Source organism: Carassius gibelio, chromosome B13, assembly GCF_023724105.1.
Source record: "Carassius gibelio isolate Cgi1373 ecotype wild population from Czech Republic chromosome B13, carGib1.2-hapl.c, whole genome shotgun sequence".
Lineage (NCBI taxonomy): Eukaryota > Metazoa > Chordata > Actinopteri > Cypriniformes > Cyprinidae > Carassius > Carassius gibelio.
The window spans coordinates 11,239,624-11,255,927 of NC_068408.1; the positions used below are offsets into that span (position 1 = coordinate 11,239,624).

General features: G+C 36.3%; 1 protein-coding gene across 1 annotated transcript; it reads right to left on the reverse strand.

The window, feature by feature from the left end:
* Positions 1–1,292: 1,292 nt before the first annotated feature.
* On the reverse strand, positions 1,293–15,855 carry lrrc9 (leucine rich repeat containing 9). Its single transcript, XM_052571994.1, has 33 exons — positions 15,287–15,855; positions 14,958–15,019; positions 14,612–14,830; positions 14,346–14,486; positions 14,194–14,257; positions 14,036–14,106; positions 12,678–12,860; positions 12,442–12,597; positions 12,074–12,237; positions 11,856–11,987; positions 11,588–11,767; positions 10,978–11,095; positions 10,742–10,877; positions 10,137–10,286; positions 9,928–10,052; positions 9,610–9,813; positions 9,414–9,533; positions 8,913–9,104; positions 8,353–8,478; positions 8,141–8,281; positions 7,689–7,866; positions 7,360–7,580; positions 7,073–7,195; positions 6,718–6,848; positions 6,502–6,610; positions 6,146–6,282; positions 5,505–5,638; positions 4,318–4,535; positions 2,908–2,976; positions 2,514–2,639; positions 2,296–2,428; positions 2,053–2,209; positions 1,293–1,501 (listed from the first exon to the last, which is right to left on the reverse strand). The coding sequence occupies exons 2-33, from the start codon at positions 15,012–15,014 to the stop codon at positions 1,450–1,452; spliced, it is 4,467 nt and encodes a 1,488-aa protein (XP_052427954.1). The 5' UTR covers positions 15,015–15,019; positions 15,287–15,855; the 3' UTR covers positions 1,293–1,449.
* Positions 15,856–16,304: the final 449 nt, after the last annotated feature.

Genomic DNA, 16,304 nt, shown 5'->3' on the forward strand with positions numbered 1-16,304 from the left:
ACTAATGTGATTTTCAGCTTTTATCTGTTGATTATTTTATCTACTATAGGCTAATTAGACATAGGGAAATGTCAACAAGTATAAACCAAATCAAAAAGAATTTATGCATTTATGCATGTTTTTTTTAAGTGAGCTAAAATTAATGTAATTATAATGAACTATTTTCAAGTCTGACAGTAAAAGACACAGCAACAGATTTAAAAAAAAGTAACATTCCTGCTGCAAGATCGTTCATACGTATCTCTGTATTTCTTTGAACACTGCTTGGACAACACACTCGCTGTGCTCTGTGTTATTTCCACAGCAGGTCCACCATTAAATTCAACAGCATTCACTCTGGCTTTCCTTTCTCATTTTCTCCACATTTTAATATATCTTCTTTTATTCTGTTAGATTTGGTTCTCTCTCTCTCTCTGTCTTTCTCCTTTTGCAACCCCCCACCATTATACTCCACAGGAAAACAGGAAGAGAATTACCTTGAGCTGTGATAACAGGTTTTTACTGAACACATTATGTGTGTGATTGCCTTTGAATTTCTCCAGACATTGGATTTTCAGCTGTGCTGCTAAACTGCCCTCATAATACAGCCCGCTGAAAATAAACACATCAGATTAAAACCTCTGCTCTCTTTTCAGTGTCACAGTCTGACACAAATCACTGTTTGCCATAGCTGTAACGAGAACTATTCCACCCCAGAGTGGGCTTTTATTTCTTAGAGAAAAGATGATGGCAAAACTCTGAACCGCGTGAGATGTGTTTGCCATAAAGAAATAAACAAAAATAAAACAGTCACAGAGGTGTAAAGCTGGCAATAGTTGATAGTGTATATGTGTGAGTATTATAAATTAGCAGGAAATGGTTTTCCTTAAGAATCAAGTCGAATGTAGACATTTCATTATTAAAAAAATATATATATATTATTATGCTTGTGTACAATTAGGTATTATACTAACAACAACAATAGAATACATTAAAACGTTAATATTAATTATTATTATAAAAGGTACATTAAGAACAAATATCATAATAAAATATTTTAAGTACTGTTAAATTTTAATATTTATATGTTCCAACCAGTTCCACTGAGGCTAAGAACAATAAAAAAAAAAACTAGCCCTCTGGGACCCCTCAATAGACAGGTTTTGCAACTACAGGCAAAAACATTTGCGTTTCCAAGAAAGATTATTATTTATTTATTTATTTTTCATAACTATCATATATGTATAAAAAAAGCAAAATAGTGAGAATGTTTCAAGGACAAAGACTTAAAATAAAGGACACCACTCAAAGTCTTGAATAGAAAATATACATTTAATGTCTTTTTATATTGACACAATTCCAGATAAATAAATTGTCAGTTTAAGTTCGATCTAAGATCCAAAGATGAACAACAACACACAAGGCCAAAGCTGAAATTCATGACACACATAGTGCGTCTATGACTTTTTGTTACAGAGGAGGAGGAGGAGGAGGAGGTCTGGGTACACTGTGACACTTGTACCTGTGGAGAATATCAAGATTACCCCTTGTGCTGGGCTGAAAATCCTATACCTAATCTGGTGTTCACAGTCAAAAATGACCAACCATTTAAAAATGGCTTTTAAATCATAAAATTGTAAATTATCCTTGGATTCAATCTTGTTGTAAACTTGCTTTTTGTCAATTAGCACAGGTTTGGTGTAAAAAAAAAAACTTATGCATTTGAGTGAAAAAGCATTATTTGTGGATAATTTCAGCAATATTCACTTATTAACGGAGGTGCATAATATCAGATAAATGAGGAGGACCAGGACCAATCAGTTCCAAAATTATTTAAAAAAACATATTTAGCAAAAAAAGTTTCAGAAGTTGTGGCTTCGGGAAGTTGTTATACTCTGTGTGAGTGAAGTCAGTAAGTTTTAGTCCAATGCGACAACATTAACTAGCTTTCTTAGGAAAAGAAAATCCTCTCCATGTAAAATGACAAGAACACGAAATGAGTGTTAATATACTTATTATCCTTCAACATCACATAAAGACCTATACTGTTTATGCGTGTGTGTATGTACAGACCTGGTCTCAGGATCAGTGTTAGGGAAAGTGGAGAGAACTCTGTATCCGGTCTGCTGTAGCGCTGTCATGTAGTGGCTGGAAGATCCTCTGATCTGCCTGAAGTTGAAGTCACTCTGAACTCCACGCAAGAGAGAGACAACCGCTTTCTGCTTCCTATCTAAAAAAAAACACAGAAACGTATTCATGGTGTGCATTTGTGTTTAACACACATCTGGTGTGTGTCTGTACTGTATGCTTACGTACATCTGCTGGTATCATGTGTGTCGTCTTGCTGATCAGGTACGAGTGAATGCATTCCCGCACCTCTTAAAGGAGCCGGTCGCGTCACCAAGGGTACCAAACCGGGTAAAGTAACTTCACCACCTGAACTAGAACCCTACACACATGCACAAGGTAACTGTCTCTGGAGTATAAATTGTATCTGATCCATTCATTTAATCTGGATAGTAATTGTGAGCTACCTGTGCTTCATTATTTAAAAGCTCTGCTCTGGTTCTTTCTTCCAGGGTGACTGTCATGCCATCCAGAACCTGCAGTGTAGACAGATGCAGTACAGCTGCTGGCCTGTGCAGTGACCGCCGAGCCACCTGCAACACACACACACACTTGGTATGTCATAGGCCAGAATATAATGTCTAATTAAAGGGATATCCGGCCAAGTAACGAGAACAAACCATACTGTATTTATTCAAAACCAGAGAGTGAGTGTGTGTGTGTGTGTGTGTGTATAAGGATTTATCTGTAATCATGGTTAGTTTGCAGTTGAGCCAAGGTCTCAGTTTGAAATCTCTCCATCTAGAGCATTGTTTTCTGTGTGTGTGTGTGTTTGTGTGTGTGTGTGTGTGTGAGACTCACTGGATTGCCCACTACAGACAGTTCCATGAGGGAAGGAAGCACCTCCAGTTTCTCCAGCTCTAAAATGTCCTGAAACACAAACAAAAGACATATTAGGTTATAAATACTCTTTGATATCCATCCTGCATTTAGACATTTATAAAAAAGAAACACATTGACTATTGGATGCTTTATACACGCATATAATTTTTATATACACAAAAGTTTGGGTAGTAAGAATTTTTGTTGTTTTTGAATCTAGTCTCTCATGCTCACCAAGGCTGCATTTGTTTGAACAAAAATACTGTAAAAACATGAATATTCTGAAATATTATAACAATTTAATCATTATTTCCTATTTAAATTTACAGAATTATGTAATTTATTCCTGTGATGGCAAAGCTAATTTTTATAAGTAGCTAATACTCCAATCTTTGGTGAAGAAATATTTCTTAAATATTATCAGTTTTGAAATATGTGGATTATTAATATCTTTTATCACTTTTAGCTTGACAGTTGTTTTTGTCATGTTTACTCCTATGTTTACTGTACTAAAATGTCTCAAATAAACAGGCATATGAAGAGGGGAATAAACAATGGAAAGGACACAAGGAACATCAAATTAAAGGTTTTTGTTAACATGTCATGATTTCCACAATGATAAAGGAATGAGGAGGTGAATCAAAATGATCAGTGAGTCTCAAGAACGCACACACACACACAAACATACACACACACCTCTGACCTTCAATCAATGTAAATACTGCTTAATTGTCCCCTTGGGCTGCTGTGCTGGTGCAGTAATGGCTGTCTGTAATTACTCTATATTCAGGGGCAGGCAAAAGGCAGAGCTCTCACAAGGCCTAACAACACTAATACAAACACACTAAGTGACTGAATTACTGTAATTTAGTAATTACAGTAAAACTGCAGCTACACACATACAGATAGATGAGAATGGAGAAGTGAATAATAAAAGCGAGCTTCAAGTACTCAAACTTACACTCTCAGTGGGGTTGAGAGTAACTGTGTTCCTCTTGATAGATTCTATATTATATATATATATATATATATATATATATATATATATATATATATATATTCTGTATATATAATAATATATTCTGACCTACAACACTTAAATATATCCTGTTAATATGGTCGATTATATCTATCATAAGATGTTGTTAAGATAATATGTTTTCATTATTAGTGAGGTGATTTACAATAGTTTATATGATAAATTAAAGAGATAGTTTCCAGCTTTTTCCAGCATATAACCAATTATAGTGTGCTTCCTACCAGAAGTTTGGAAAAGTCACAGTTTTTTGTCCTTTGTGGCACTTTACAGTGAAGAATGAAACACATATTTAATGTGTACCAGTATTTTAGACAGATTTTAGTGTATTTTGTGTTGGTGTTATTGTGTACCAGTATCTTGTTCATGTCTAAGAACAGTCTCCGGAGCTCAGTGAGAGGCTGAAGGTGGTTCAGTTCACGGATTCGATTCTCTGCCAAGTGCAAATCCAGCAGGACTCCCTGTCCACAGAATGAGTTCTCACTCAAAGATTTAATTCGATTTCGATCCAGAACCAATTCACGTAGTTTCTGCAAACCATCCAATCCATCTACCTGACTGATATCATTCCCTTAGAGAAAAAGAGAAGACATTTGGAGAAGATCATATTAAAGAATATATGTATTGTTGTTTAAATGTTGAATGTTTTTTTTAAAAAAAGTCTCTTATTCTCACCCAGGCTGCATTTATTTGATCAAAAATAGTAATATTGAAAAATATTATTACAATTAATTTTTTTTTTTAAATATATTTTAAAGGGTTATTCCACCCCAAAGTGTCATTAATTACTCACCCTCTGTCTTACGGGTTTGGAACGACATGATGGTGAGTAACTCCTTTAGGGCTGGAGTAACTCTTTAAAATGTAATTTATTCCTTTGGTGGCAAAGCTTATATTTCAGCTTCAGTGTTACATGATATTTAAAAAAATCATTATAATATGTTGATTTGGTGCTCAAGAAAGATTTCTTATTATTATCAATGTTGAAAAGAGTTGTTCTGCTTAATATTTTTGTGAAAACTATTAATATTATTTTATTATTTTTAGAGTTTACTGTGGGGTAATTGAGAATGAATGGGGGAAAATCACGTGAGAGGAGGCAATAACTCCATCGCAATATGATTGGGTATGACTGGTTATGTTTTGCTGTGACTGGTCTATGCAATAAATCCCGCCACTTTTGCTTTCATGTGCATTCTTCGTTGTGAACCAGTTTAAATGAACACCATAATGGCATTAATGGGAACTTGCTATAGAAAGAGTAAGCATTCTGAGACGTGACTACACTTGCATACTGACTGGTCTAGCCTGAAAAATAACACTATTTGAGCAAAATTGACAACATTTATGATACAGTTGTTGCCAGATTTCATTGGTGATTTCAAATATGAAATGTAATCATAACCTTGGAAAACAGTTTTGGAGAAATGTATGATTCCCCATTCAAAGAGATAGGAGCTGCACTGGCATGCCAAGAGGCATTTCAAAGATGACCGCTGAGTAACATGACTTGCCTTAAAGAGAATTTGGTTTTACATACCTTGTAGGAACAGTGCTCTGAGGTTAGTGAGTCGGCTGATTTGTAGATTGATCAAATTGGATATACCATTATAACCTAAATGCAAAACCTCTAAACTGGACATCAGAGGCTCCAGATTATCAATTAATCCCTCCCTACAAACAAAGAGAAGGAACATTTTAAAGGAAAGTAAGAAAAAATGAATGAGAGGCAAATGTAGAGGTATATGACAACTAGAATAGTATAATTTATGGCAAAAACATTGGTCAAATATCAAAGCTAGAGCCTTTGAACTTTCAATTGATGCACAGTTTGTCCAGATCAAGTAAGAGAGTGATGTTTTAGGTGCTGTGAAAATGAAACAATAATAATCTGGGGCTGTCGGCGATGCTTGCAAGCAAAGGGGTTAATACTGTATGCAGTACATACAATTTGTTAATAAATGTGTCTTTTACTGCCAAAACCTTGCAGCCTATGAAGCTGTGAGTTTTCTCTGGTTAAAAACACACACAATGTCAGAGAATCTCTTATTGTATGTAATTGTGATGCTCCCTAGTGGTTAGACAAGAAACTGCAGTATATCACCACAATAGATTATGACAGAGTAATGTTGAGCGCGCACGTGTGTGTGTGTGTGTGTGTGTCTGTGTGAGTGTGTGCACCTGCTGGGCCTGTTGTTCTGCTGCCCATATCCACTGGAACTGACTTTATGATGGAGAATCTGCTTGTTGCTCATGTGACTCTGAACTTTTTGACGTGGTAGAACTGACTCAATGTGATTATAGTTCAGAGACAACACCTGTAAGACCACATGCACAAACAAAAACATATTATTTATATATATATATATATATATATATATATATATATATATATATATATATATATATATATATATATATATGTACATAGACACATAGTGGACATTAGTATATAACGTTGGTATACATAACCAGTAACATAGACAAAGAAAGACATAAGTTGTTGTATTTATGTTCTATCCTAAACTCATATGTACCTTAATGTTGGGCAGGAAGATGAGACCACTGAATGAGGTGAGGTTATTGTGATCTAGATTAATACTGCATAAATTACTGAACAAATCAGCAGGAGCAAGATCCACCATTCTAAAACACACAGTAAAACAGAAATCATAAAGCATGAAGCAACATATCCCGTTCTGCTGAACTGGTTTAATTCTGACTTTAGGATTGTAGTGAAAGTTAATCTGTACCTGACTGAGCTAGACTGAAGGTTGAGTTCTGAGAGGTCTCTGTAGTTGGCATGGCCCAGCTTCTCAGCCACCATATCTGCATTGAGCCGCCCTTCAAACACGTCCTTAGCAGTTTCTGATTCACATGTTTCCTACACAGCACAAACACGTTTGTATTTTTTTACAACTTAAATACCCGAACGGTTCACCCATAAATTTAAATTTTGGCAATAGTCAGCCTCCAGTCCATTTCACTTTCATTGCATGGAAAAGTGCAGCTGAATAAATGTACTAATGTACGCTGATATATAACTTTTCAACAGTATCATACATATGAAAACAAACACTACACATATTAAGCATCAGTTATATTTACCACAGCTACTCCATCCAGTGCTTTGAGTGAAGGAAGATGGAAAACCATGTAGATCCTGTAGTTCTCCAGTTTGTTTACAAGGGGATTCCCATACAGATCCAGAATAATTAAACTAGACAGTGCCTAAGAGAAAAAGACACTACATCACCACCACCATCATACTTTATTCACTTTAAGATTAACCTACAGCACTTTACATGCAGTTCTCATCAACAGGTGCTTTGAATGATGGCTTAAAAAATCATTAACTGCACAAAATGATATTCAGATCTATAAAATCTCCTTACCTTTAAGTGGTATATGTCTCGGGTGGTGCTGATGTCATTATTGCCGACATACAGCTCGAATAAGGACCGTGATCTTTGTAGCCCATGCAGAGATGAGATGATGTTGTTCTCTACAGACAAGAAGTGAAGGTTGGGTAACTGGTCCAAAACATCCCCGTCTAAACACTGTAAGTGGTTGCTGTTAATGCTCAGACGAGTCAGACGATGCATCGCACACAAACCTGCCAAACACCAAACAAACAATGAACATGACACAGCTTTGTCCCTGGTTTTATATTAAACTGATAGAGTGAAAAAAAAGAGTGAGAAAGGGAAACAAGGAGCACTACCTTCCAGTCTGCTAATACTGTTGTTATTAAGGGAAAGTTCCTCCAGTAGGGTACAGTGTTCTAGACCCTCAATTCGAGTTAATTCATTATTGTCAAATGAAGCCCAGCGAAGATTCACCAGTCGTTCAAGATTACTGAGTCGGGTTAACCGCAGACCATCAAGATTCAGTGCTGTGATCTGACCAGGCAAGTCAAAGGGCAAAGTATATCAGTTAAGGATATGGCTCTACCAGGAAATTATGTCATCATTAGCTATGTTTCCATACATCTATTTTTAATGCAAATTTTGGGATATATCACATCAAAACCGCTGGTTGGAAATGCCAAAATGTGCAACATTCTACAATACATCTTCTTGTGTTTCACAGAACAAACACAGAAATGACAAGGGTGAGTGAGTTTACCCTTTCAGATGTTGTTTGTGTGAGAGAATGGGATTTTATATGTCATACTTTGGTGGTCCAGCCTGACTCAAGCTCTTGCGAGTGTTTCCAGGGAGACGGGCTGATCTGTGTGAGCAGGTGAGCAGAAGAGAGCAAACTCAGACTGCGGGGACGTTCACTGTCAGTCCGAGAGTGGGTCATCAGAGATGCCTGCAAACACACACGTGTTCCAGGTCAAACATGGACACAAACATTGAGTATAACATTCCGATTATTCATACCTGGTTGATTCTAGATCGGGCAGCCACTTGAACAGCAGCAGCCGCTTCCTCCTCCATCACGAAAACATCATCCAAATAAGTTAGAGACTTCAGCCGACCAAGAACCACCATACGCACACATTCGTTCTGCAAAACACACAAGTGAAATGCAATTTTATTCACATTAAAAGTAAACATAAAATGTAGTTATTTAAATGTCAGGAGGGTCAACTTGGCTTAGGGATTACAATGGTGAATCGTGTGTATGTATACACTACCATTAAAAAAAAAGTATGGTTTTGAAAAGAAGCCTCTTATGTTAACCAAAGCTGCATTTATTTGTTAAAAATATGTAAAAACAGTAATATTGTAAAATATTCTATTTGAATTTTTATTTTATTTTATATATTTTAAAATTAAATGTATTAATGTAATGTACTGTCACATCCTCTATTTTCAATCTTTACTTAACATTTTTTGAACAGAAATGTATATATGACCTTGCTCAATTTTTATTTGTCATGATGCGTTACATTTTTTACAGTGTAATATGAAATTTAATCATGTAAAGTAACTTTTACCCTGTGACAAGGATTGTGCCGTGTGTCCAGACGGAGCAGGGCAGGGGTGTGTTTACGCAAAACATTCATGTCATCCCTGATTCGAGTCAATTGATTCCAGCGAAGATCCAGTTCTATGAGTTGACTAAGTCCACGCAAACCCCCCAGAGAGGAAATATGGTTAAAACTAACATCCAGGTATTCCAAGTTTGGCTAAAGGATTGAAAGACAGAGAGACAATGAGAAACAAAGATAGTCATGATTCATAAATTCATATTCAGTGACAGGACTTCATTTAATTTGTAACATCATTAAAAGTGTTTTTAATTTTTTTTATGACAAGTGGTTAAAAATAAAGGTAATTCGTAACAAAAATACTGTACCTTCCAGAGTGAATGAAGACCAATAATTAGTACTAAAAGGATCAGTTTTGAGTTTCGACAATTTTGGCATGCTGCCTTTAAATGTTTGTGATACTGTCATGTTTAGAAGATGATGAATGAATAGAATGTGAAACATCACCATATGTGAAATATCGTCCAGATGAGTTAGCTCATTGAAGCTGAGGGTCAGTTGCTTTAGAGCTGTGAGTCGAGAAATCTCAGGAAGTTTATTCAGACTGTTGCCATGTAGATTCAGCACCTGTATGACAGGAAATAAGTCAATAAAATGATCACAGAGATACAGGTTTGTGTATGTTAAGATTTGTAAGTCTCACTGTGATCTGACTGAGGACGTTTGCTCTGGCCACTGTCAGTGTGGATTTCTCATCTAGACTGAGCAGCCTGGGGTGAGGCTTCAGGATGGGTTCCATATTTAATGCCTCCTCGTCCAGGTCCAGCTCAGCTCGGGACACAGATGGGGCATCAGCCGGGGATGCATGAGAACTAGACGGGGAGTCTGGAGAGTGCTGAAATGTGTCCTAGAGGAAGATTTCATACGATGAAGATGACTTGATTACTCATTACTATTTTCTGGTATGAGATTAAGAGAACAGTGTAAATGTGTGAGGGTATATACTGTTAAACACACATACCTGTGCTATATATTCAAAGTCTACAAGGTACTCTGGGAGCACCATTTCATTGTCAAACATGTACCACAGTTTCTGCTGCTGTTTACAGTCACAGCTGTCCGGCAGGCTGGATGGACACAGCATGTCTGATCAACAAAAACACACACACATTACTGCTTTGATCACCAGTGCCCTGAAGACATTGTTCTCTGATGGGTTCACAAACTCACCAGGGGCTTTTTGTGCTGTGTGCTTTTGCTCTTTAGAGCAGGTACTGAGGTAAACAGAATTTGCTTTAGGATAATGATCACAATCTATTGGGAGACCCTCCTTCACTGCAGCACTGCGGCCCAGGAACACTTTAGAAATGATCAAGTGACCTACAAACATACAAAATTGCACAAAAGCAAACACTTTTTTTGAGAGAAATTAAAATAAAAAATGCTGTTATTTTGTGCTTCCTATTCATATAGAATCCTAATAAATGTATCATGGTTTCCATGAAAATATTTAGCAGCACAACCGTTTCTTGAGCATCAAATCAGCATATTAAGAGGATCATGTGATACTGAATGCTGGAGTAATGGCTGCTGAAATTTCAGCTTTGCCAACACAGGAATAGAAAGCAGCTATTTTGAATTGTAATAATATTTTACAACATAAATTCTTTACTGTATTTCTGATCAGTGCATTTTGAGACGTGTTTAAAAAAAAAAAAAAAAAACTGACCCAAAACTTTTATTTTTGTATTAATGTTTGGAGCCAGTAGTAGTGTAGAAATGACTGACAGTACATTCAAATGAATTTAAATTAAAGGCTCTAAGTGAATACAGACCATGTCTGAAGGGAAGAATATCTACAGGGCTACTTCCTGATGTGGAGCAACTCTTCTTCTGCATAAATGTCATACGCAGTTTATCGGACAAACTCACACTGTTAGAGAGGGGGATGGCTCTCTCTCTGCCTAATGCCTGAAGGCAAGAAACACACATCCATGTACAAGATGGTTGGTCCATTAAAAAGTAAAGAAATTCATAACCAGTCCACACAAGGCTTTGATGGGTTTTGTACCTTATATGCATCAGCAGTTTTAAAACCATTTTCTAGGATTGGAAGTATCTCATCACTTTCACAGGAATGTTCTGGATCGGGCACGTAGAACAGATACTCCATGCAGCGTTTATAGTTCCTGTCAAACACACACACAATAGTAAAACTGCATATACAGACTCTCTACCACAGACACTGTGCTGTCAGAATCATATCTCATGATCTTAAAAATGTATATGAACTGTATTATTGATACATGAATATAAATGAAAGACTATCAAACGGTCTCTATTTTTTGAATCAGTCAGATTCTCTCGACTCATAAATGGCATGTAATGAACGTGACACTGATACCCGATGCATGGGATAAAAATCAATACAATAATTTTTATTTATATATAATAATATGTATTTATAATCTGTGTGGTCTATTTTCCTGGTATTAATACCAGATTTATCTGTCTATAAACAATGAGTAAAAGAAAAAAGAAGCTGACCATATGTTTTGCATGTAAGTCAGACTGCTTCTTCTCCTCTAAGTGCATTTCTCTGGCCAAATTTAAGATGCAAAGTAGACTATATATAAAAACGTCTGGTTCTGTGACACACAACAAGTGTGTGACTGACTCACTGTGAGAAGGGTGAAGGTTCCTGTCTGCAGAGCAGAGAGTGTACTTTGTCCTGGAAGCGTTGCCGCTGAGCTCGGTTATGGATACGAATGATTCGATTGATCTTAATGCCAGAGATGTTGTGAGGTTTATAATCCCATGCACAGAAACGGGACAGCAAGAGATCATAACATGATGTGAACCTGAGAGAGGAAGAAGAAAAAAGTATAGATCACAAATTCTGCATATTGTGCATCTGTACGAAAGATCTTGCATGCATACATGTGGTACCAAGGTTCGCTGGTGTTTCCCTCCTCAAATCGAATGTTCCCCACGGTTTCCAGCTCCAAAAGCAGGAAGTGCACCATCATATCCCTTCTATCTGAGGCCAAAGACACATTTAGCTGGTGACATGCTTCTACCCTGAGACAAAACAAAACAAAAAACAGATATGCAAGACCAGACAATAATCATGTACATAGGTTTAGTATATAAAAATGCACACTCACTCCTCCAGGTGCCGCTCCCAGAATCTCAGTCTGTCTTTAAGAGCATCCAGTTTGTGCTGCAGTCTCTGCTCATGGCTGGGGTTATTACCAAAGTCAGAGGTCAAGTCTTCATGTTCTCCTGTCTTCTTACCAACAGACTGCACATGGGACAGCTCACACTCCATCTGCTCACAAAGGGTGAACATGTTTGTTACATAAATGTGTTACAAAATAATTTGCCAAATTTGTCCCCAGAAGTTGAATATGGAATAATCTGATAGAAATTGGAGGATGACTTAATTTAATAATATGTTTTGGAAATCTTAATTAAATATGAATATATGAATTATTATAATAATAAAAAAATTGTACAAACTGCACATTCTCACATTTCTGAGCATGTGTGTTAGCACACGTATTCTCTCCTCTGGTAGCTGTATCTGGTCTTTCCTCTGCTTCCTGAGCTTGGCTTTGAGTTCATCAAACTGTCTTTGTGCACAACGTACCCGCATTGTGTAATACATCATTTTCTTCAGCACTGTGGACTGATGCACAACCACACATTCTCATCAGTCTCAAACACAAAAGATACACTCTCAGATTAATGAAATAGAGATTCTCTCACCTCTGCAGTGTCTTTGAGATGCTTGCTGGATATGTCATATGTGTCCAAGCGCTGCAGGTGTGGCATGTGATATAGGACGTGTATGTAGTAATTATAGAGCAGACACAGCGGGTTTGGAATGGATTGAGGGTCCTTCAGACTAAGGTGCCGTAGACGGGGCAGTCGAGCGAGATGGGTCAATTCCTATATGGAAAACAAGGGTTGTATAGATTTTACATACATTATTTTTTTCTTTCAGAGATCAGGACTATTCATGAACATGAAATCATTTTGTGCAAAAAAAAACTGACATTCTGCAATGATTTGTATATTGACGTTTCATGGTCAAGCATCACTATTACTATTCCCCATATTTATGGTTTATTCGTTTATACTATATATGCTGCTTGTTATTGATATTTTGATTTTAATATTTTGTTATTTTTGCAACATCAGGAAATAGGAGATGCATCAGAGAGCAGAGATGCCACATTATGATAATGATAACAACTGAAAAGCAAAGACTTGAATCGTGCAATTCCTGAAATGATCAAGTCTCTCTGCGGGAGTTGGGAAAGTACAGAGCATGCACAGAAATAACAGTAATCAGATCTATAGTGAGCAGGAGGGAAAGGACGCGATAATGGCGTGTAGATACAGGCCTGCAGTAATAATGGTGTGAAGGCCAGAAGGAAATTATTACCTGGTAATCTTGGACACAATCAAACAAACAAAATGGGCTCTACACAAAGGGCAATCAACAATCTAATAAGAGAAAAATTTAATTTCGGCATCATCCATGTGCGCAGCAAAAACGTAGCTATGCTTCAAAGTTTAACACTTAAGTTGCGGCCACATTAGCTAAATTTTGCAGGCGAAAAATGTCCATTATCTAAAGAGTACTGCAGCCATGACATCAAAACCAGGAAGACTAATTTGTCATTGGTTTCCCCACTATTTCACTATGGGTTTTATGGGATTTTCAATTTGTAAGTAAAACAATGTCGTGAGTAAATATAAATCAACAACAGTAGAAGATTTTACTCTAAAATGTAAATTTCACACACTCATAATAAAAAAATGAATTATTATTTAAAACATTTTTTAAATGTATTTTTGTATTTGGTAACTACATAAATCTGGAGTGTGTGCATTCCCGTTTGTCCAGAAAATTTTGCTTAACAACAGTAAATATGTCTGTACTTTTAAAGTAAGGTATTAAAAACTGAATTAAGAATGAGCAATAATAGTAGGGCTGCGTGCCTTAGAATACTGTTAAATTAATTTCAATACGAATGATGCCTTATTCTTGAAAATAAATTGCTCTGCTATGATAAGCTTTTAAAATAGCAGGTCAAATAATGCTATATTTCTCATACCTTGAAGGAACTGATTTTGTTCCCTGAGAGGTTTAGATCGTGGAGACTGATGTTGGAATCCAGACAATGACCTTAGAAATAAACATGTTAAATATTAGTGTATCCTCTAACATATTTTAAATGCAATTGCAAAATTTGGTGTTTTACAGTAGACCTACCAAGAGTCACAACAGCATTATCAGCAAGATTCAACTCTTTAAGGTTTACAAGTGAATTCAATCCCTGTAAAACAATGTGTAAAACATAGGTATAGACACAAATATAATATACTTTGAAATTTAATTTACGGTATCTCAGAAACAACGGCAACCTGTATGTCATAGATCTCGTTCTTATTAAGCCATAGGACGTGAAGGTTAACCAGCATCTCTAGATTTGTAATCTGCTGGATGTTGTTGTCGTACAGAAATAATTTCTGCAAATGCACACAGTTATCTAAGCCAGAGATTTCCTATAAAACACAAACAATGCCAGACAGATCCAAATCAACCATATTGTAATCACACTGAAATCCAATCCATTAAACATGTTCAGAAAAATAAACTAGAAACATTCCAAATGTTTTCCGTAACTTACATTCAATTTGCACTCCACTACCCATAATTCTTTGAGGAGTGGGCAGTACTCCAGACCCTGGATTGAGCTGATGCTCTGGCCAACAATAGTGAGACTGGACAATCTAGGGAAAAGAGAGAGACCCACCATGCGCGGGAACCCAGAGAAAAACATCTCCAGAACCATTTCAGCACTCCCCTCCTGACACACTTTCTCATAGCAGAGTCCGTTAGACACACACTGAGGACATACAAACCAAAGATACTTCAGCACACACCAGCACATGTGGCTTAGATTAGAAAACCACACCACAAGAACAAATTGCACATTAAGTTCATTTAGCTGAGGAACAATAAAGGAAACTCACCAGTTCTTTTATAATTTCTTCGTCTCCGGTTAGTTTCTGCTTCTCGTTCTCTGTCATGATCCCTTTAAAAACAGTATTTTTCAAAGGTGTTATGGACATACAACAAATGTAAAGAACTGAAAACGTAGATGTAGTAACTGTAGTTACTAAACATTACAATAAAATGTTACTAAATCTCTATCTTAGTTAATACTCAACAACAATGATAAAACATTCAAACTGTTGCAATGCTGCAAACACATTTTACATATACTTGGAAAAATTTTAATCAAAAAAATTAGACAATCCCTAATTTGTACTAATGTGTATATGCACTAGAAATTCTTCACCTGTTTGTGTGTGTCCAGCTGTTTAGTCAGAGATATTCAGAGCCCAGCAGGTGAGGAGACCAAGTCGAATTCCTTCACATTTCATGATTTAGCACTAAAAGCACAAAAACTCGTTTACCTTCTCTCCACCATAAAGTTCAACAGCTGCATGATGCCTGTTAAGTATCTTTCAACAGTGAAAACATGTCAACCCTCCATTATCGAGCCGCACTTGTAGTGATATTCCTTTTTATTTTGCTTACTGCAATGTTTACATCAGGCCGTTGCTAAGGAAGCGTGGCTCGCCGGTGCTAATGAAGCCCTGTTGGAATGTGTTGCTGTGCGCCAGCAGATGGCGCGAAAACACCGGGTCATCCACCCGAACACAAATTTGACAAATACTAATTTACATCAAATGTGAAAGTGTTTCAGGGTAATTTCCACTTTTGGAATTGTGCTTCTCGTAATATGGCGACTTTAAAATTACTCCTTGTTTAAATATTTTATTTGAAAAAAAAAAAAATCCTTATTTCACAAAATGAAATTATTTCAAATTACACATTATCAATATAATTAAAAAAGGAAACCAAATAGCAGCCTAACGATACCCCACCGAGATTAAATTGGATATTAAAACATAAAAACCCTCAGAACACAACACAACACAACATCAGCCAATGGTAAGGGTGGGGCATTTAGAAGTAAAAGAAACTAATTATTCTGAAGAAATAAAAAAAAAATCTAAATGTAACCAATTTTATCCCATTTCAGTAAAAAATAAACTGGGTATTAATAATAAAAAAAATAAATAAATAAAAACTGGATAGAGGATAAATATTGACAAACAAATATAAAATAATACAAAATCTAAATAATCAGGAACATTATTTTTGGAAACAACTCCTGCGAATTCAGTCATTTCTGTCCACAATTAAAAAAAAAAAAAAGTCAGATTCGGACGGTTTCATTATCGCTGAAGGTGTTTTTACGCTGAAGTGTTTATATAAAGCTTAAATGTAGCGTGCGTATTATGTGTACT

Excerpts from the sequence above, each read along its gene's own strand:
- lrrc9 (XM_052571994.1), bottom strand. The coding sequence starts at position 15,014 with ATGACAGAGAACGAGAAGCAGAAACTAACCGGAGACGAAGAAATTATA. Across the intron at positions 12,861-14,035 it reads ACAAAATCAGTTCCTTCAAG|GAATTGACCCATCTCGCTCG; the intron begins GTATGAGAAATA and ends TTTTCCATATAG. Across the intron at positions 8,479-8,912 it reads GGCACAATCCTTGTCACAGG|AACGAATGTGTGCGTATGGT; the intron begins GTAAAAGTTACT and ends TGTGTTTTGCAG.